This window comes from Littorina saxatilis, linkage group LG9 (genome assembly GCF_037325665.1).
Source record: "Littorina saxatilis isolate snail1 linkage group LG9, US_GU_Lsax_2.0, whole genome shotgun sequence".
Classification (NCBI taxonomy): domain Eukaryota; kingdom Metazoa; phylum Mollusca; class Gastropoda; order Littorinimorpha; family Littorinidae; genus Littorina; species Littorina saxatilis.
Window position 1 is genome coordinate 2,035,519 of NC_090253.1, and position 17,414 is coordinate 2,052,932.

The following is a 17,414-nucleotide window of genomic DNA, read 5'->3' on the forward strand; positions in this document are numbered from 1 at the left end:
CACACACACGCACACACACACACACACACACGCACACACACACACACACGCACACACACACACACGCACACACACGCACACACACACACACACACGCACACACACAACACACACACACACACACACACACACACACACACACACACACACACACACACACACGCACACACACACACACACGCACACACGCACACACGGACACCCCCAAACCTCACAGTCACACAAATATTTCACAGCACTACCCTCATCTCGAATCCTAGTCTATGTTAAGGTGATACACATTGACCAATTGTAAAAACACTAAACAAAATGTTCTCAAGGTTGTGTAGGTCATAAAAAGAAGGTTTTCACTGCCAATGACCCCACTCTTCCCCCCCCCCCCCCCCCCCCCCCCCAAAAAAAAAAAAAAAAAAAAATGTTCCAGCTGAGCTCCATAAAATCTTGTTCAAGAGAACTCTTCATCTATTTAGTTATTCAACCCTTAGAATATTTCACATCATTATTCAAACTTGCACGACCTCCCACCTGCTTCTCACCACTATCACTAGCCTGACATACTCAACATCCACCACATTTGTAATCACGGTAAAGTGCCGATTTACATTACATCATTATTTAATAAAGCTACCCACAGATATGGGTCGGTCAACTTGATCCCACCAATTCCACGAATTGACCTGTATAAGACCAGTCTTGCTTTTTCGGGTACTTCAGTTTGGAATTCACTTCCATCATCCTTTAAGCACCTAAAGTCATTAAAAAGTTTTAAAAAATGTGTAAAAAACCACTTAATGTCTGAGTAGTTTAACGCCTTTTTGACTTACCAAACTTAGTATTACGTCAAAAATATGCTGTGCATTGTATATTCTGAACATATTTTTGTTACTCTATTGCTACATGTTCGATTGCCACCAGCTTGTATTTATAATTACCTGCATAGTATGCATTTGATTTTATGAATAACCACATATGTATGCTCTTCATGCCTCATCTTTATCATCATCATCATCATTATCATCATCATTATCGTCATCGTCATCATCATCATCGTCATCTTTATTATCACATTTTCCGACCTCCTTTTGTTGGTTAACTTTTTAACTTTTTAATTTTTAATTTTTTTTTTTGTTTAATTATATAATTGTGTGTCTATGCGTCCCAAGGACAGATTGTAAGAAAAGGCGTAGCCTTAAATCTAAATCCTTGTAAAATAAAGTTCAATTCAATTCAATTCAATTCTCTTTCTTAGTCTCTCTCTCTCTCTTTCTTAGTCTCCCTCTCTCTCTTTCTTAGTCTCTCTCTCTCTCTCTTTCTTTGTCTCTCTCTCTCTCTTTCTTAGTCTCTCTCTCTCTCTCTTTCTTAGTCTCTCTCTCTCTCTTTCTTAGTCTCTCTCTCTTTCTTAGTCTCTCTCTCTCGTTCTTAGTCTCTCGCTCTCTTTCTTAGTCTCTCTCTCTCTTTCTTAGTCTCTCTCTCTCTCTTTCTTAATCTCTCTCTCTCTCTTTCTTAGTCTCCCTCTCTCTCTTTCTTAGTCTCCCTCTCTCTCTTTCTTAGTCTCTCTCTCTCTCTCTTTCTTAGTCTCTCTCTCTCTCTTTCTTAGTCTCTCTCTCTCTTTCTTAGTCTCTCTCTCTCTTTTTTAGTCTCTCTCTCTCTTTCTTAGTCTCTCTCTCTTTCTTAGTCTCTCTCTCTCTCTATCTTAGTCTCTCTCTCTTTCTTAATCTCTCTCTCTCTTTCTTAGTCTCTCTCTCTCTTTCTCTCTCTCTTTCTTAGTCTCTCTCTCTTTCTTAGTCTCTCTCTCTCTTTCTTAGTCTCTCTCTCTCTCTTTCTTAGTCTCTCTCTCTTTCTTAGTCTCTCTCTCTCTCTTTCTTAGTCTCTCTCTCTCTCTTTCTTAGTCTCTCTCTCTCTCTCTCTTTATTAGTCTCTCTCTCTTTCTTAGTCTCTCTCTCTTTCTTAGTCTCTCTCTCTCTCTTTCTTAGTCTCTCTCTCTCTTTCTTAGTCTCTCTCTCTCTCTCTTTCTTAGTTTCTCTCTCTCTCTTTCTTAGTCTCTCTCTCTCTTTCTTAGTCTCTCTCTTTCTCTTTCTTAGTCTCTCTCTTTCTTAGTCTCTCTCTCTCTCTCTTTCTTAGTCTCTCTCTCTCTCTCTTTCTTAGTCTCTCTCTCTCTCTTTCTGTCTCTCTCTCTCTCTTTCTTAGTCTCTCTCTCTCTCTTTCTTAGTCTCTCTCTCTCTCTCTTTCTTAGTCTCTCTCTTTCTTAGTCTCTCTCTCTCGTTCTTAGTCTCTTTATCTCTTTCTTAGTCTCTCTCTCTCTTTCTTAGTCTCTCTCTCTCTCTTTCTTAGTCTCTCTCTCTCTCTTTCTTAGTCTCTCTCTCTCTCTCTTTCTTAGTCTCTCTCTCTCTCTTTCTTAGTCTCTCTCTCTCTTTCTTAGTCTCTCTCTCTCTTTCTCAGTCTCTCTCTCTCTCTGTCTTAGTCTCTCTCTCTCTCTCTCTCTCTTTCTTAGTCTCTCTCTCTTTCTTAGTCTCTATCTCTCGTTCTTAGTCTCTCTCTCTCTGTCTTAGTCTCTCTCTCTTTCTTAGTCTTTCTCTTTCTTAGTCTCTCTCTCTCTCTTTCTTTCTTAATCTCTCTCTCTCTCTCTTTCTTAGTCTCTCTCTCTCTCTTTCTTAGTCTCTCTCTCTCTCTCTGTCTGTTTCTTAGTCTCTCTCTCTCTCTTTCTTAGTCACTCTCTCTCTCTTTCTTAGTCTCTCTCTCTCTCTCTCTCTCTCTCTCTCTCTCGTTCTTAGTCTCTTTCTCTCTTTCTTAGTCTCTCTCTCTCTTTCTTAGTCTCTCTTTCTCTCTCTCTTTCTTAGTCTCTCTCTCTCTTTCTTAGTCTCCCTCTCTCTCTTTCTTAGTCTCTCTCTCTCTCTCTTTCTTAGTCTCTCTCTCTCTTTCTTAGTCTCTCTCTCTCTCTTTCTTAGTCTCTCTCTCTCTTTCTTAGTCTCTCTCTCTCTTTCTTAGTCTCTCTCTCTCTCTCTCTTTCTTAGTCTCTCTCTCTCTTTCTTAGTCTCTCTCTCTCTTTCTTAGTCTCTCTCTCTCTTTCTTAGTCTCTCGCTCTCTCTCTCTTTCTTAGTCTCTCTCTCTCTTTCTTAGTCTCTCTCTCTCTTTCTTAGTCTCTCTCTCTCTCTTTCTTAGTCTCTTTCTCTCTTTCTTAGTCTCTCTCTCTCTCTGTCTTAGAGACAGTAATAGAGTTCTTAGTCTGTTACAGTAATAGAGTCATCCCTTCAAACAGCTTTAAACGATGTAAATAACTGGTGTAGTGCTAATGCTATGCTTGTCCATCCAATAAAAACTAAAAGTATGGTAATTGCAACCAGACAAAAACATCAGATTTCTCCACTCAAACTAAATCTTACTATTGGTACGCAATCAATTGAACAAGTTCAACAGCATCGCGTTTTAGGGGTAATTCTTGATTGTGAATTCAAGTGGCAGGCACAAATACAGCATATTTGCAAGAAAGTAGCCAATAACGTTTTCCTCCTATCCAAGTTAAAGCAATATACCGACAGAAGGACTCTGGAAATGTTCCACCATGCTCATGTAATGCCTCACATTAATTATGTTTCGACGCTCTGGGATGGCAGCAGTGATGTCCACTTGAAAAAGTTAGACTCTCTCTATCGTCGCTCGGCCAAACTCATCGTAAAGGATAATGCCTCAACAGATATGAAATTAAAAATGCTTAACTTTCTTCCACTGGAAAAGCATCTCAAGTTAAACAAAGCCATTTTCATGCATAAATTGTATCACGGTAAAGTGCCGATTTACATTACATCTGTGATCGGGTGGAGTGGAAGGGGGAAAATAGGCCAGGAAGCATAAATGAGACGCCAAGACAGAGGTTGCGATAACGTGACTTTTACTTTACGTATCACCAGAAAGCAAACACCAGAAAGTAGACACCAGAAAGTAGACACCAGAAAGCAGTGTAGATTCTCCTCAGTGAGCACACTTGGAACCTAAACACAAAACTGCCGCTGACGCTAGTCGCGAAACACAAGGGCACGAATTCACAAGTCGCGATAAATTTGGGCAGAGGTTCGACACTTTCACGACAACAACATATGAGCAGCACACAGCTCACTCGATGATCGGTCTCACTAAACGCGTCTGCTGATCTAGCCTAATGCTCTCCCTTTTAAAGGCTGGCCACTTCCGATTCCCAATAGCCAATAGGAAAGGCTACCCGGTGTCAGACAACGGGGGGTGTCGTCTTAAGATTGCCTGCCAAATGAAAGGGATCGTTAAGGAGGCAGAGAGCCGTGTCGGTGTCACGCACCGGAAATATTACGCACACCGGATAAGGCTCATTAGATTACAACCAGTTACAAAGAAGGGGGGGGGTAAGAGACTAAAACCTCCAAGCCACCTGGCATCTTCTATGATGTACCCTGTCAAAAGAAATGACACCCACTTGACAAAACGCAGTCCAACGATACCCAGACAGTCTGGCGGCACATTACATAACGACCACCTAAATCTGAGATAAGAGGTTAGAAAGGAATCCGGTCGAGTCTTCCCTACGATAGTAAACACACAATACTCCTAGCGGGAGACACAACTTGGGTCAGGGGAAGATAATAGACAGGGGAGGCAACTGAGTCGGGCAGGAGATAATTACACAAAAAGACTGGATACGCCACATGACAACACATCATTATTTAATAAAGCTACCCACAGATATGGGTCGGTCAACTTGATCCCACCAATTCCACGAATTGACCTGTATAAGACCAGTCTTGCTTTTTCGGGTACTTCAGTTTGGAATTCACTTCCATCATCCTTTAAGCACCTAAAGTCATTAAAAAGTTTTAAAAAATGTGTAAAAAACCACTTAATGTCTGAGTAGTTTAACGCCTTTTTGACTTACCAAACTTAGTATTACGTCAAAAATATGCTGTGCATTGTATATTCTGAACATATTTTTGTTACTCTATTGCTACATGTTCGATTGCCACCAGCTTGTATTTATAATTACCTGCATAGTATGCATTTGATTTTATGAATAACCACATATGTATGCTCTTCATGCCTCATCTTTATCATCATCATCATCATTATCATCATCATTATCGTCATCGTCATCATCATCATCGTCATCTTTATTATCACGTTTTCCGACCTCCTTTTGTTGGTTAACTTTTTAACTTTTTAATTTTTAATTTTTTTTTTTAATTATATAATTGTGTGTCTATGCGTCCCAAGGACAGATTGTAAGAAAAGGCGTAGCCTTAAATCTAAATCCTTGTAAAATAAAGTTCAATTCAATTCAATTCAATTCTCTTTCTTAGTCTCTCTCTCTCTTTCTTAGTCTCTCTCTCTCTCTCTCTCTCTCTCTCTCTCTCTCTCTCTTAGTCTCTCTCTCTCTCTTTCTTTGTCTCTCTCTCTCTTTCTTAGTCTCTCTCTCTCTCTTTCTTAGTCTCTCTCTCTCTCTTTCTTAGTCTCTCTCTCTTTCTTAGTCTCTCTCTCTCGTTCTTAGTCTCTTTCTCTCTTTCTTAGTCTCTCTCTCTCTCTTTCTTAGTCTCTCTCTCTCTCTCTTTCTTAATCTCTCTCTCTCTCTTTCTTAGTCTCCCTCTCTCTCTTTCTTAGTCTCTCTCTCTTTCTTAGTCTCTCTCTCTCTCTTTCTTAGTCTCTCTCTCTCTTTCTTAGTCTCTCTCTCTCTCTTTCTTAGTCTCTCTCTCTCTCTTTCTTAGTCTCTCTCTCTCTCTTTCTTAGTCTCTCTCTTAGTCTCTCTCTCTTAGTCTCTCTCTCTCTCTTTCTTAGTCTCTCTCTCTCTCTCTTTCTTAGTCTCTCTCTCTCTCTTTCTTAGTCTCTCTCTCTCTCTCTTTCTGTCTCTCTCTCTCTCTCTTTCTTAGTCTCTCTCTCTCTCTTTCTTAGTCTCTCTCTCTCTCTCTTTCTTAGTCTCTCTCTCTTTCTTAGTCTCTCTCTCTCGTTCTTAGTCTCTTTCTTAGTCTCTCTCTCTCTTTCTTAGTCTCTCTCTCTCTCTCTTTCTTAGTCTCTCTCTCTCTTTCTTAGTCTCCCTCTCTCTCTTTCTTAGTCTCTCTCTCTCTCTCTCTTTCTTAGTATCTCTCTCTCTCTTTCTTAGTCTCTCTCTCTTTCTTAGTCTCTCTCTCTCTTTCTTAGTCTCTCTCTCTCTTTCTTAGTCTCTCTCTCTCTCTCTCTTTCTTAGTCTATCTCTCTCTCTTTCTTAGTCTCTCTCTCTCTTTCTTAATCTCTCTCTCTCTTTCTTAGTCTCTCTCTCTCTTTCTTTCTTAGTCTCTCTCTCTCTCTTTCTTAGTCTCTCTCTCTCTCTCTTTCTTAGTCTCTCTCTCTCTCTTTCAGTCTTAGTCTCTCTCTCTCTTTCTTAGTCTCTCAGTCTCTCCCTCCCCCTCTCCCTCCCCTGCAAGAAGTCGGTGAAGGGAGAAACTCGATGCACCCACTGAAGTAGCGCTGTGGGTTTCCCTGAACCCACCCCGTCGTTAGAGAAATAAACGGTAAAAACCCTCTTTCAAATATATGGGTTCAGACAAACCCGCATCGTCGTTAGAGAAATAAACGGTAAAAACCCTCTTTCAAATGTATGGGTTCAGACAAACCCGCATCGTCGGGCGTGTGTAGTCAAAAGCGGCATCCGGCAAAGGTTAAATCTACAGGCTACATTATTTATCAGGTAACTTACCAAACCGGAGTGCGTGTGTGTGTGTGTGTGTGTGTGTGTGTGTGTGTGTGTGTGTAGTGTGTGTGTGTGTGCGTGTGTGTGTACACCGGATTACCACCATCAACGCACCCTTTTGGACTTTTCTACGTAACCTTACTATGCCTGCTGTGACATTCACGAGGATTATTGTGATTCTTGGACAATCGTGTGCCTGTGCTGGACTTGCAGGAAGACAAACGGTGCCGGAACGGTATACGTGCTGCCAAGTGTGCACGCCCAGAGCGCAGTGTGAACCGAGAGTGAGTGTGTCATTGTGTGGAAGTTTTGTTTGATTGATTTATTCATGATTTAATTTGCTTTTTGGTTCAATAGTAAAATCTGTGTACGTTATAACTTGTATTTTGTGGTGTGAATCGCCCGAGTGCGAGACCCCCATCCCCGAACGCCTCTGTGAGTGGAATTTTATACTTGTGTAACGTGAGTGTGTAGATGAGAATGTGAAAGTTGCTTTGGACCCAGACACACACAGCAGACACCAACGCAACAGCTAAATTTCAGCCTGACAAAGAAATTCCAGTGACACAGCTAATGTCTGTACTTGTTATTTCTCTATTAAAACAAATGTTTCAAGATATTTAGGCCAAAACAAATAAATTGTCTGTTTCTATTAAAATGGCTAAAACAAAAAGGGTAGGTAGGCAGGGATTTTTTTGTTTTTGTTACCAGGATAGAATTCTTGAAAATAACTAAATGACACAAAGAGACAAGACTCGCTATGGATAGATTTATAAAAATAAAAAAATAAAAAAAATGTGACAAAAGCTAGGATATAAAATGATTGTTTTACCTGGTCTGGAATCTTCAGTGCGTAATTGCATAAAAAAAAGTCTGATATATATATATATATCAATTATCATGTTAACTTTTTCTTAAAATGGGTGCATTAAATCCTAGTCTGTTTGTTTTTAATGGACTAAGCAATCCTTGGACTGACAGAAAAGATGTATTTTAAAAATGTCCAGTTGCTTTTACTTATTTTTCTAATTGGAAGAGAATATGCACTCTTTTCTGTTCAAATGGGTTGAGGGCAGGGGTAGTAAAAGGATCACAGTTCAAGATTTTGCGCGACAAGAGGAGTGTTTCTTTTAACTGTGATAAAGAGCGAAAACTCAACTTGGTATCTAACACTATTTTTGAAACCACTTTAGCGCTTTTTTTCTTTTTACATTTAGTCAAGTTTTGACTAAATATTTTAACATCGAGGGGGAATCGAAACGAGGGTCGTGGTGTATGTGCGTGTGTGCGTGTGTGCGTGTGTGTGTGTGTCTGTGTGTGTGTGTAGAGCGATTCAGACTAAACTACTGGACCCATCTTTATGAAATTTGACATGAGAGTTCCTGGGTATGAAATCCCCGAACGTTTTTTTCATTTTTTTGATAAATGTCTTTGATGACGTCATATCCGGCTTTTCGTGAAAGTTGAGGCGGCACTGTCACGCCCTCATTTTTCAACCAAATTGGTTGAAATTTTGGTCAAGTAATCTTCGACGAAGCCCGGACTTCGGTATTGCATTTCAGCTTGGTGGCTTAAAAATTAATTAATGACTTTGGTCATTAAAAATCTGAAAATTGTAAAAAAAAATAAAAATTTATAAAACGATCCAAATTTACGTTTATCTTATTCTCCATCATTTGCTGATTCCAAAAACATATAAATATGTTATATTCGGATTAAAAACAAGCTCTGAAAATTAAATATATAAAAATTATTATCAAAATTAAATTGTCCAAATCAATTTTAAAACACTTTCATCTTATTCCTTGTCGGTTCCTGATTCCAAAAACATATAGATATGATATGTTTGGATTAAAAACTCGCTCAGAAAGTTAAAACAAAGAGAGGTACAGAAAAGCGTGCTATCCTTCTTAGCGCAACTACTACCCCGCTCTTCTTGTCAATTTCACTGCCTTTGCTATGAGCGGTGGACTGACGATGCTACGAGTATACGGTCTTGCTGAAAAATGGCAGCTACTTGACTAAATATTGTATTTTCGCCTTACGCGACTTGTTTTTCTGTCTTCCAAACTTCTAATTCAGCTTCAAAAATGATTAAAAAAAGTTGTTTTTTCTGAATTCAACAGTTAAATCACTATGTTGGATATTCTATTTTGCTTCCCTATTTATCTTCTTAAGTTTTTGATCATCTGATTACCTTGCGTTTATATTTGGAAGATAATACATATATGCACTCTTTTCTGAAAAATGGGTAGGGGGTGGGGGTAGTAAAAGCATCATAGTATAAGATTTTGCGCGACAAGAGGTGTGTTTCTTTTAACTGTGATGAAGAGGGATAACTCAACTTGGTATCTAACACTAGTTCTGAACACTGTAACCACTTTAGCACTTTTAATTTATTTTTTCTGTCTTCCAAGCTTTAAATTCAGCTTATAAAATGAGTAAAAAAGTGGGTTTTTTCTGAATTCACCAGTTAAATCACTCTGTTGGATGTTATTTTTTGCTTCCCTATTTCTGTTCTGAAGTTTCTGATCATCTGACTACCTTGCTTTTCTATTTGGAAGATTCTTCTTCTTCTGCGTTCAATGTTTATTATCGTGGAAGCGTAGGCAGCCGATTTTCTCCCCACGCCAAGTTGGCTGCTGTCTTCCGTCTTCGGTGGTTGAGGTTCTTACTCAGTGTTGCCTCCTCCCCAAGAGTAGCTGCCTTGCTGGGCTGTCGAGTCCACTCTACCCGGGTTTGTTGTCGAAGTTTTCCTTCTCGTAGCCTTTGCCTTTCCCAAGGCGCACACAAGGCAGTGCGGGTTTTGAAATCGGAGTTGTCCTTCTCCTAGATGAGCGACCATCCAAGGTTGACGAGCCCCATCTGCCCGAAGCAGCTGGTTTTAAGGCGCCAGGGACCCGCCTGCATCCCTTCTCCTGTTAGTCGAAGACAGGGCCCGCCACGTGAAGGCCAGGAGCTGGATTTGACTGTCAGAGGTGTTTGGAGACACGAAGCCATATGGAGCATTTCTTGGGAAGTAGGCGCTTATCTCTACTTCCACCCCGGCATAACAGTCCTTGGGCCCCTATTTGGAAGATAATATGCACTCTTTTCTGAAAAATGGGTAGGGGGTGGGGGTAGTAAAAGCATCACAGTTCAAGATTTTGCGCGACAAGAGGTGTGTTTCTTTTAACTGTGATGAAGAGGGATAACTCAACTTGGTATCAAATACTATTTCTGAACACTGTAACCACTTTAGCACTTTTAATGATTTTTTTCTGTCTTCCAAGCTTTAAATTCAGCTAATAAAATGAGTAAAAAAGTGGGTTTTTTTCAGAATTCACCAGTTAAATCGCTAGGTTGGATGTTCTATTTTGCTTCCCTATTTCTGTTCTTAGGTTTTTGATCATCTGACTACCCTGCTTTTCTATTTGGTAGATATATGCACTCTTTTCTGAAAAAATGGGTAGGGGGTGGGGGAAGTAAAAGTATCACAGTTCAAGATTTTGCGCGACAAGAGGTGTATTTCTTTTAACAGTGGTAAAGAGGGATAACTCAACTTGGTATCTAACACTATTTCTGAACACTGTAATCACTTTAACACTTTTAATTTATGTTTGTCTTTGTTCCAAGTTTCAAATTAAGCTTAAAAAATGGGTAAAAAAATGGTTTTCTCATAATTCACAAGTTAAATCATTATGTTGGATGTTCTATTTTGCTTTCCTCTTTCTCTTCTTAAGTTTTTGATCATCTGACTACCCTGCTTTTCTATTTGGAAGATAATATGCACTCTTTTCTGAAAAATGGGAAGGGGGTGGGGGTAGTAAAAGCATCACAGTTCAAAATTGTGCGCGTTAAGGGGTGTATTGTTTTTAAATTGGTAAAGAGGAATAACTCAACTTGGTATCTAACACTATTTCTGAACACTGTAATCACTTTAAAACTTTTAATCAATGTTTGTTGGTGTTCCCTGCTTCAAATTGAGCTTCAAAATGGATACAACAGGATTGTTTTCCGAATTCACAAGTAAAATCACTATGTTTAATGTTCTATTTTGCTTCCCTATTTCTCTTCTTCAGTTTGTGATCATCTGATTGTTATTTTGTTTACATTTTCACAGTACAATATTGCAACTTATTCAGTAGTGTTTGCGTGAAAAAATCTAATACCTATGCTTAAACTTCAGTCGTTATCTTAAAATTTTGCGCGTTAAGCCCTTTATATTTTGTATTTTCCTGATAAAGCAAACATTGAACTAACAGAAAAAGTAACTTTTAAAACTACCTAATCACTTTGAAATTGGGCCTCCATAGTATACTCCAGCCTTAATTTGTTTAAATATTTGTTTTCACAAGAATCATAATCATTGCAAATATTCTTGACCAAATTGAGTTTTGGCTAGCCCAGACAAAATATGTAATACTCAGACACTTGCGTGACCTCATTTCTAACACTATGACATCATATAACATGATGTCATCAACAATAGTCTAATCAAGACTGTGACCAAATCAAACAATGACATTACTGCCTGATGACCTCAAGATTTATTTTCTTGATAGCTCAAAGGATATTTCAGGGGTACAAAATCTTCTCCAGCAAACATTTTTATGCTGTGAGTGTGACTCTGAAATGTGATGGAAACACGCCAAAGTTTGGTCATGTCTGCTGATTATCAACACCTACAATTGCATAACATTTAGAGGCTTTTGCCCCACAAAACAAACCTGAGAAAACATCATTGTAAACTTTTTACGAACATGACCCCGCTTTGACCCCAAAATGTGACGGGGGTCAACCAAACTAGGGTCATGTTGACAGAGTATCAATTCCTAGATAGTGTTCAAAGTTTCAAAGCTCTAGTTTTAAAAACACCTGAAATAACGTCAATGTGAATTTATTATAAATCGAACATGACCCCCTGTGAACCTAAACACTTGAGGAGGGTCAATAAAACTTAGGTCAAGTTAGGATATTATCAAACCCTACAAGTGTGCAAGGTTTCAAAGCTCTAGCTTCAAAAACATCCTAGATAACCTCCACATAAAGTTTTTTATGAAACGAACATGACCCCGCTGTGACCCCCGAATTTGACTAAAGTCAACCAAACTGGGGTCACTTCGTGAAATCCTCAAACCCTAAAAGTGTGCAAAGTTTCAGAGTTCTAACTTGAAAAACATCCGAGATAACTTTAACGTTAATTTCTTTGTCCTTGGAAAGACGGTCGCCGGCCGGCCGGCCGAACATATACAGATGGACACATATGAATCCTAATACTCACCAATTACTCAGGTGAGTCAAACATGTTTTGAAAACGACCTTGCTCCATTTTCTCAGACAATGATTCAATCAAGTTTGAATTGTTCTTGATTGTGACCAAAGTGACGTTGAATTTACACTGATAAAGTTAATAAAAGGTTTGCTCGAACAGTTAATTGAACGGTAATATCTCATTAGCAGGCGTCATGGCTTCAAAAAAACCATCCACTACCATGGTCTCTGTCACGGCGTGCACGTGTCGAGGTCAGACACGCCGCAGGTAATTTCCTTCAAACTGTCAATCAGCTGGCTCCGTGGAATAAAATCTATTTGGTTATATGTGGTTGCCCTACCTGAACCAGTCGGGGTTTCAGAAAGGACATATATGACTTTAGGCACAACCGTCTTCTGGCATCTCTCTGGCTTGGGGTCAAGAAACGTGCAGAAATAGTAGGGAGGGAACAGTCGGCAGATCCAGGACGTGACGTATTCTTTGATCCGTTGATCCGTTGTATTTGTGATCAGCTGTACATAGCCAAAGTCCAGGCACTTCTGGTTCAGACACGCAAGCCATGCTGCGCTGCTCTTCCCGTTCCGGAGCGCGGGCAGAGCGACATACTGCAGCCAACTCCGGAAGAATGGCACGTTGATGAAATTACTTACACTCGTTCCTGTCAGTCTTGATTTGGCGCCGCACACTTCTGAATTTCCGCCTGAGACAATACCAAACAGTTTCATTTCAGGGCTGGTGTTAGTTTTGCAAACCACTGGTCCGCCAGAGTCGCCGCTACAAGCATCGGGTCCCTTGGAGCATAAAATGGAGTCTTCGTACGATTGATCAACGATTCTTTTCAGCGTCCTTTCAGGCATCCAGGGCTGCACCCACATTTTTGCACATTCCGTGTAGCTGTTGATTATATGGATGTCTTTCATGAAAAGCGAGGTAGATAATTGATATGGGACGAAATGTCCCCAGCCCGTGACCACGCAGCTACTGGGTGCCATCTCTGTCGCTGTCGGCAGACACGCTGGTTTGATCTTGGTGTTCCACTCCGGTGAATCCAACAAAGATTCGTTCAGCCGTAACACCGCTATGTCCCTGTGGCCCATAACTTCTTCCCGTCTTCCACCTTTAACAAATTTCCTGTGAGCAATGTGCATAAAGGCGGACTCTATTGTTTTCACAGTCGCTGGTGTGTTTTTGGATGTGCTTCCAAGGTAAGCTGTGATCGTGTCTCCTTCGTTGTACTGCAGGAAGCCGTCCTTGTAGTCATAACGCGCGACACAGTGCGCCGCCGTCAGCACATGGCGATCGTCAATCAAGGTGGCTCCACACCAATAAACCCCCCTTGTATGGTATGTAATTTTTAGTAAAACCATCCAGGGATGGTCGGCAATGCTTGGTACCAGTTTGCCCCCGTATATGCTTTCTCGTCCCGGGCTGCCTGTTTGAGACTGAGAAGCCGGCGATGAATCGCAGAGGGAAACCATCGCTTTGTCGGTGATTGATTTTTCAGGGAACCGATGAGTAGTAGTAGTAGTATCAGTAGTACTAGTACTAGTAGTAGTAGTAGTAGTGGTAGTACTAGTAGTGGTGTAGTAAATGGTGACAGACGTTACCACGATCAAAACGATGGCAGTCACCACAATCAGAATTATCCTTTCCTTCGACAGCATGACTCCGCTCAAACAGTGAAAGCAACTGCTGTGTCTAACTAGAGAGAGGGTAGCTTCAGATCTCTGGTCTCACTGCAGACAATGAAAGCAACTGCTGTGTCTAACTAGAGAGAGGGTAGCTTCAGATCTCTGGTCTCACTGCAGACAGTGAAAGCAACTGCTGTGTCTAACCAGAGAGAGGGTAGCTTCAGATCTCTGGTCTCACTGCCAATATCCGCCTCCCCCTCCTCCTTATGTGAGACGGTCCAGAAACAAATAGTTTGATTATGCAGACGTAGGGTTTGATGTCATTATTTTAATGACGCATGTGTGATGAATGACGTAAAGTGTGTTAAAGGTCTGATGACGTCGTAAATATCTCGGCTAGCCAGAGCCTTAGATCTGTCGGCCACTCTGGGGTTGACCAAAACTATTTCGTTTGGAAAAGCCAACCCTCAGTTTGCCTTGCCCTTGGGGATTTGGCCTTGACCTTTCAGCGTCACTGCCAGAAGCTCCGGGCAAAAACTCTACACATCACACGGATCAACGCTTATTCCCCGCTCTGCCAATGCCAATTAAGGCACTGCGTACCCCCAGCGAAGGACAAATCCGCTCTCTCTCTCTCTCTCTCTCTCTCTCTCTCTCTCTCTCTCTCTCTCTCTCTCTCTCTTTCTCTCTCTCACACACACACACACATTCACACACACACACACACACACACACACACACACACACACACGCACGCACGCACGCGCGCGCACTTATAATTAACAAACCGCATAAACAGACATTATTGTATTCACAAAAAGACAACGATGCAGAGTGGAATTGGAGGTGGATTATTTTGCAAAATAGTCAAAAAAATCCGAAATCATGCTTTGTTTTTTCCTTGGTTTGTTCGTTGGTCTTTTGTTTGTGTGTTTGTTTCTTCGTTTTTACATTTAGTCAAGTTTTGACTAAATGTTTTAACGTAGAGGGGGGAATCGAGACGAGGGTCGTGGTGTAGAACAAGAACAAGAACAAGAACAAATGTTTATTGTCCTCAAACCAAAAAGGTTATTGACACATTGCTATGAATTCTAAAGCATTCTGCGATAAACCTTCCGAGACATATTTGAACATCTTTGTCCATAAATATTTCACTTGGTTTATAATTAATATAATGTACATCAATATTAGTCACGTCTTTTTATATTTAGTCAAGTTTTGACTAAATATTTTAACATCGAGGGGGAATCGAAACGAGGGTCGTGGTGTATGTGCGTATGTGTGTGCGTGCGTGTGTGTGTGTGTGTGTGTAGAGCGATTCAGACTAAACTACTGGACCGATCTTTATGAAATTTGACATGAGAGTTCCTGGGTATGAAATCCCCGAACGTTTTTTTCATTTTTTTGATAAATGTCTCTGATGACGTCATATCCGGCTTTTCGTGAAAGTTGAGGCGGCACTGTCACGCCCTCATTTTTCAACCAAATTGGTTGAAATTTTAGTCAAGTAATCTTCGACGAAGCCCGGGGTTCGGTATTGCATTTCAGCTTGGTGGCTTAAAAATTAATTAATGACTTTGGTCATTAAAAATCGGAAAATTGTAAAAAAAAATAAAAATTTATAAAACGATCCAAATTTACGTTTATCTTATTCTCCATCATTTGCTGATTCCAAAAACATATAAATATGTTATATTCGGATTAAAAACAAGCTCTGAAAATTAAATATATAAAAATTATTATCAAAATTAAATTGTCGAAATCAATTTAAAAACACTTTCATCTTATTCCTTGTCGGTTCCTGATTCCAAAAACATATAGATATGATATGTTTGGATTAAAAACACGCTCAGAAAGTTAAAACAAAGAGAGGTACAGAAAAGCGTGCTATCCTTCTTAGCGCAACTACTACCCCGCTCTTCTTGTCAATTTCACTGCCTTTGCCATGAGCGGTGGACTGACGATGCTACGAGTATACGGTCTTGCTGAAAAAATGGCATTGCGTTCAGTTTCATTCTGTGAGTTCGACAGCTACTTGACTAAATATTGTATTTTCGCCTTACGCGACTTGTTTAAACTTTTCTCTACTTTCATGGAATTTTACGCATTCATCCAGAAGATGATATTCATCTTCAACAATGTTACATGTTAAGATTAAAACATTTTTTATTTTTTTATTTGTGTATTAAAAAATACACATGTGGTGTATGTGCGTGCGTGTGTGTGTGTGTGTGTGTGTGTGTGTGTGTGTGTGTGTGTGTGTGTCTGTCTGTCTGTCTGTCTGTGTGTGTGTGTGTGTAGAGCGATTCAGACTAAACTACTGGACCGATCTTTATGAAATTTGACATGAGAGTTCCTGGGTATGAAATCCCCATACGTTTTTTTCATTTTTTGGATAAATTTCTTTGATGACGTCATATCCGGCTTTTCGTGAAAGTTGAGGCGGCACTGTCACGCTCTCATTTTTCAACCAAATTGGTTGAAATTTTGGTCAAGTAATCTTCGACGAAGCCCGGACTTCGGTATTGCATTTCAGCGTGGTGGCTTAAAACTTAATTAATGACTTTGGTCATTAAAAAATCTGAAAATTAAAAAAAAAATTGTTTTATGTAAAACGATCCAAATTTACGTTCCTCTTATTCTCCATCATTTTCTGATTCCAAAAACATATAAATATGTTATATTTGGATTAAAAACAAGCTCTGAAAATTAAAAATATAAAAATTATTTTCAAAATTAAATTGTCGAAATCAATTTAAAAACACTTTCATTTTATTCCTTGTCGGTTCCTGATTCCAAAAACATATAGATATGATATGTTTGGATTAAAAACACGCTCAGAAAGTTAAAACGAAGAGAGGTACAGAAAAGCGTGCTATCCTTCTTAGCGCAACTACTACTAATAATAATAATAATAATAATAAATAACTTTTCTATAGCGCGAGTCCCATCAATTGGCTCCAGGCGCTTTACAAATTGATTTTAGAATAAACTACTACCCCGCTCTTCTTGTCAATTTCACTGCCTTTGCCGTGAGCATGAGCGGTGGACTGACGATGCTACGAGTATACGGTCTTGCTGAAAAAATTGCATTGCGTTCAGTTTCATTCTGTGAGTTCGACAGCTACTTGACTAAATGTTGTATTTTCGCCTTACGCGACTTGTTAAAATTATTTACGACGGCGAAAGGTGAGGTTTGTCTCCCAAGGTATGTGTATCGGTATGTATATCTGTCTGTGTGTAACACGCACACTACTAAACGGAATATATATATTAAAAAAAAGTCACAATGTTGAGAGCAATATTGCTTGCATAATGTTACCTCTGTTTTGTATATGGCTATCTAATGACGTTTTGGTTACTGGTTTGCATAAGTTGAAACCGCGTTGTAATGGACCTAATTTTTACATTTAGTCAAGTTTTGACTAAAAGTTTTAACATATAGAGGGGGAATCGAGACGAGGGTCGTGGTGTATGTGTGTGTGTGTGTGTGTGTGTGTGTGTGTGTGTGTCTGTCTGTCTGTCTGTCTGTGTGTGTGTGTGTGTGTGTAGAGCGATTCAGACCAATGGACGTAATGGACACACACAGGATTCACACGGGGTACAGTTGACACTGGTCCCCGGCCCCTTCTGATTTCAATATACAGGCTTATTTCCCAAGCTGCAGTATCCGGTTGAAACACGAAGTTCTTGCAATGTGCATGTCATATTATTTATTCTAAACAACTGAGTGACTGGGGGTGAGATGAACAAATGTTAAAGAACAAAAGAATTCTGTACTTTTTGTTTTTGTTTCTCTTTGTGCTTGTTTGTTTGTCCTGAAGCAGCTTCCATAAGCGAAAATGTGATG

General features: G+C 39.8%; 1 protein-coding gene across 1 annotated transcript; it reads right to left on the reverse strand.

Moving 5' to 3' along the window:
- Positions 1-7,250: 7,250 nt before the first annotated feature.
- LOC138975058 (chymotrypsin-C-like) lies at positions 7,251-13,838 on the reverse strand. Its single transcript, XM_070347706.1, has one exon. The coding sequence runs from the start codon at positions 13,595-13,597 to the stop codon at positions 12,164-12,166; it is 1,434 nt and encodes a 477-aa protein (XP_070203807.1). The 5' UTR covers positions 13,598-13,838; the 3' UTR covers positions 7,251-12,163.
- Between the last annotated feature and the right edge of the window lie 3,576 nt (positions 13,839-17,414).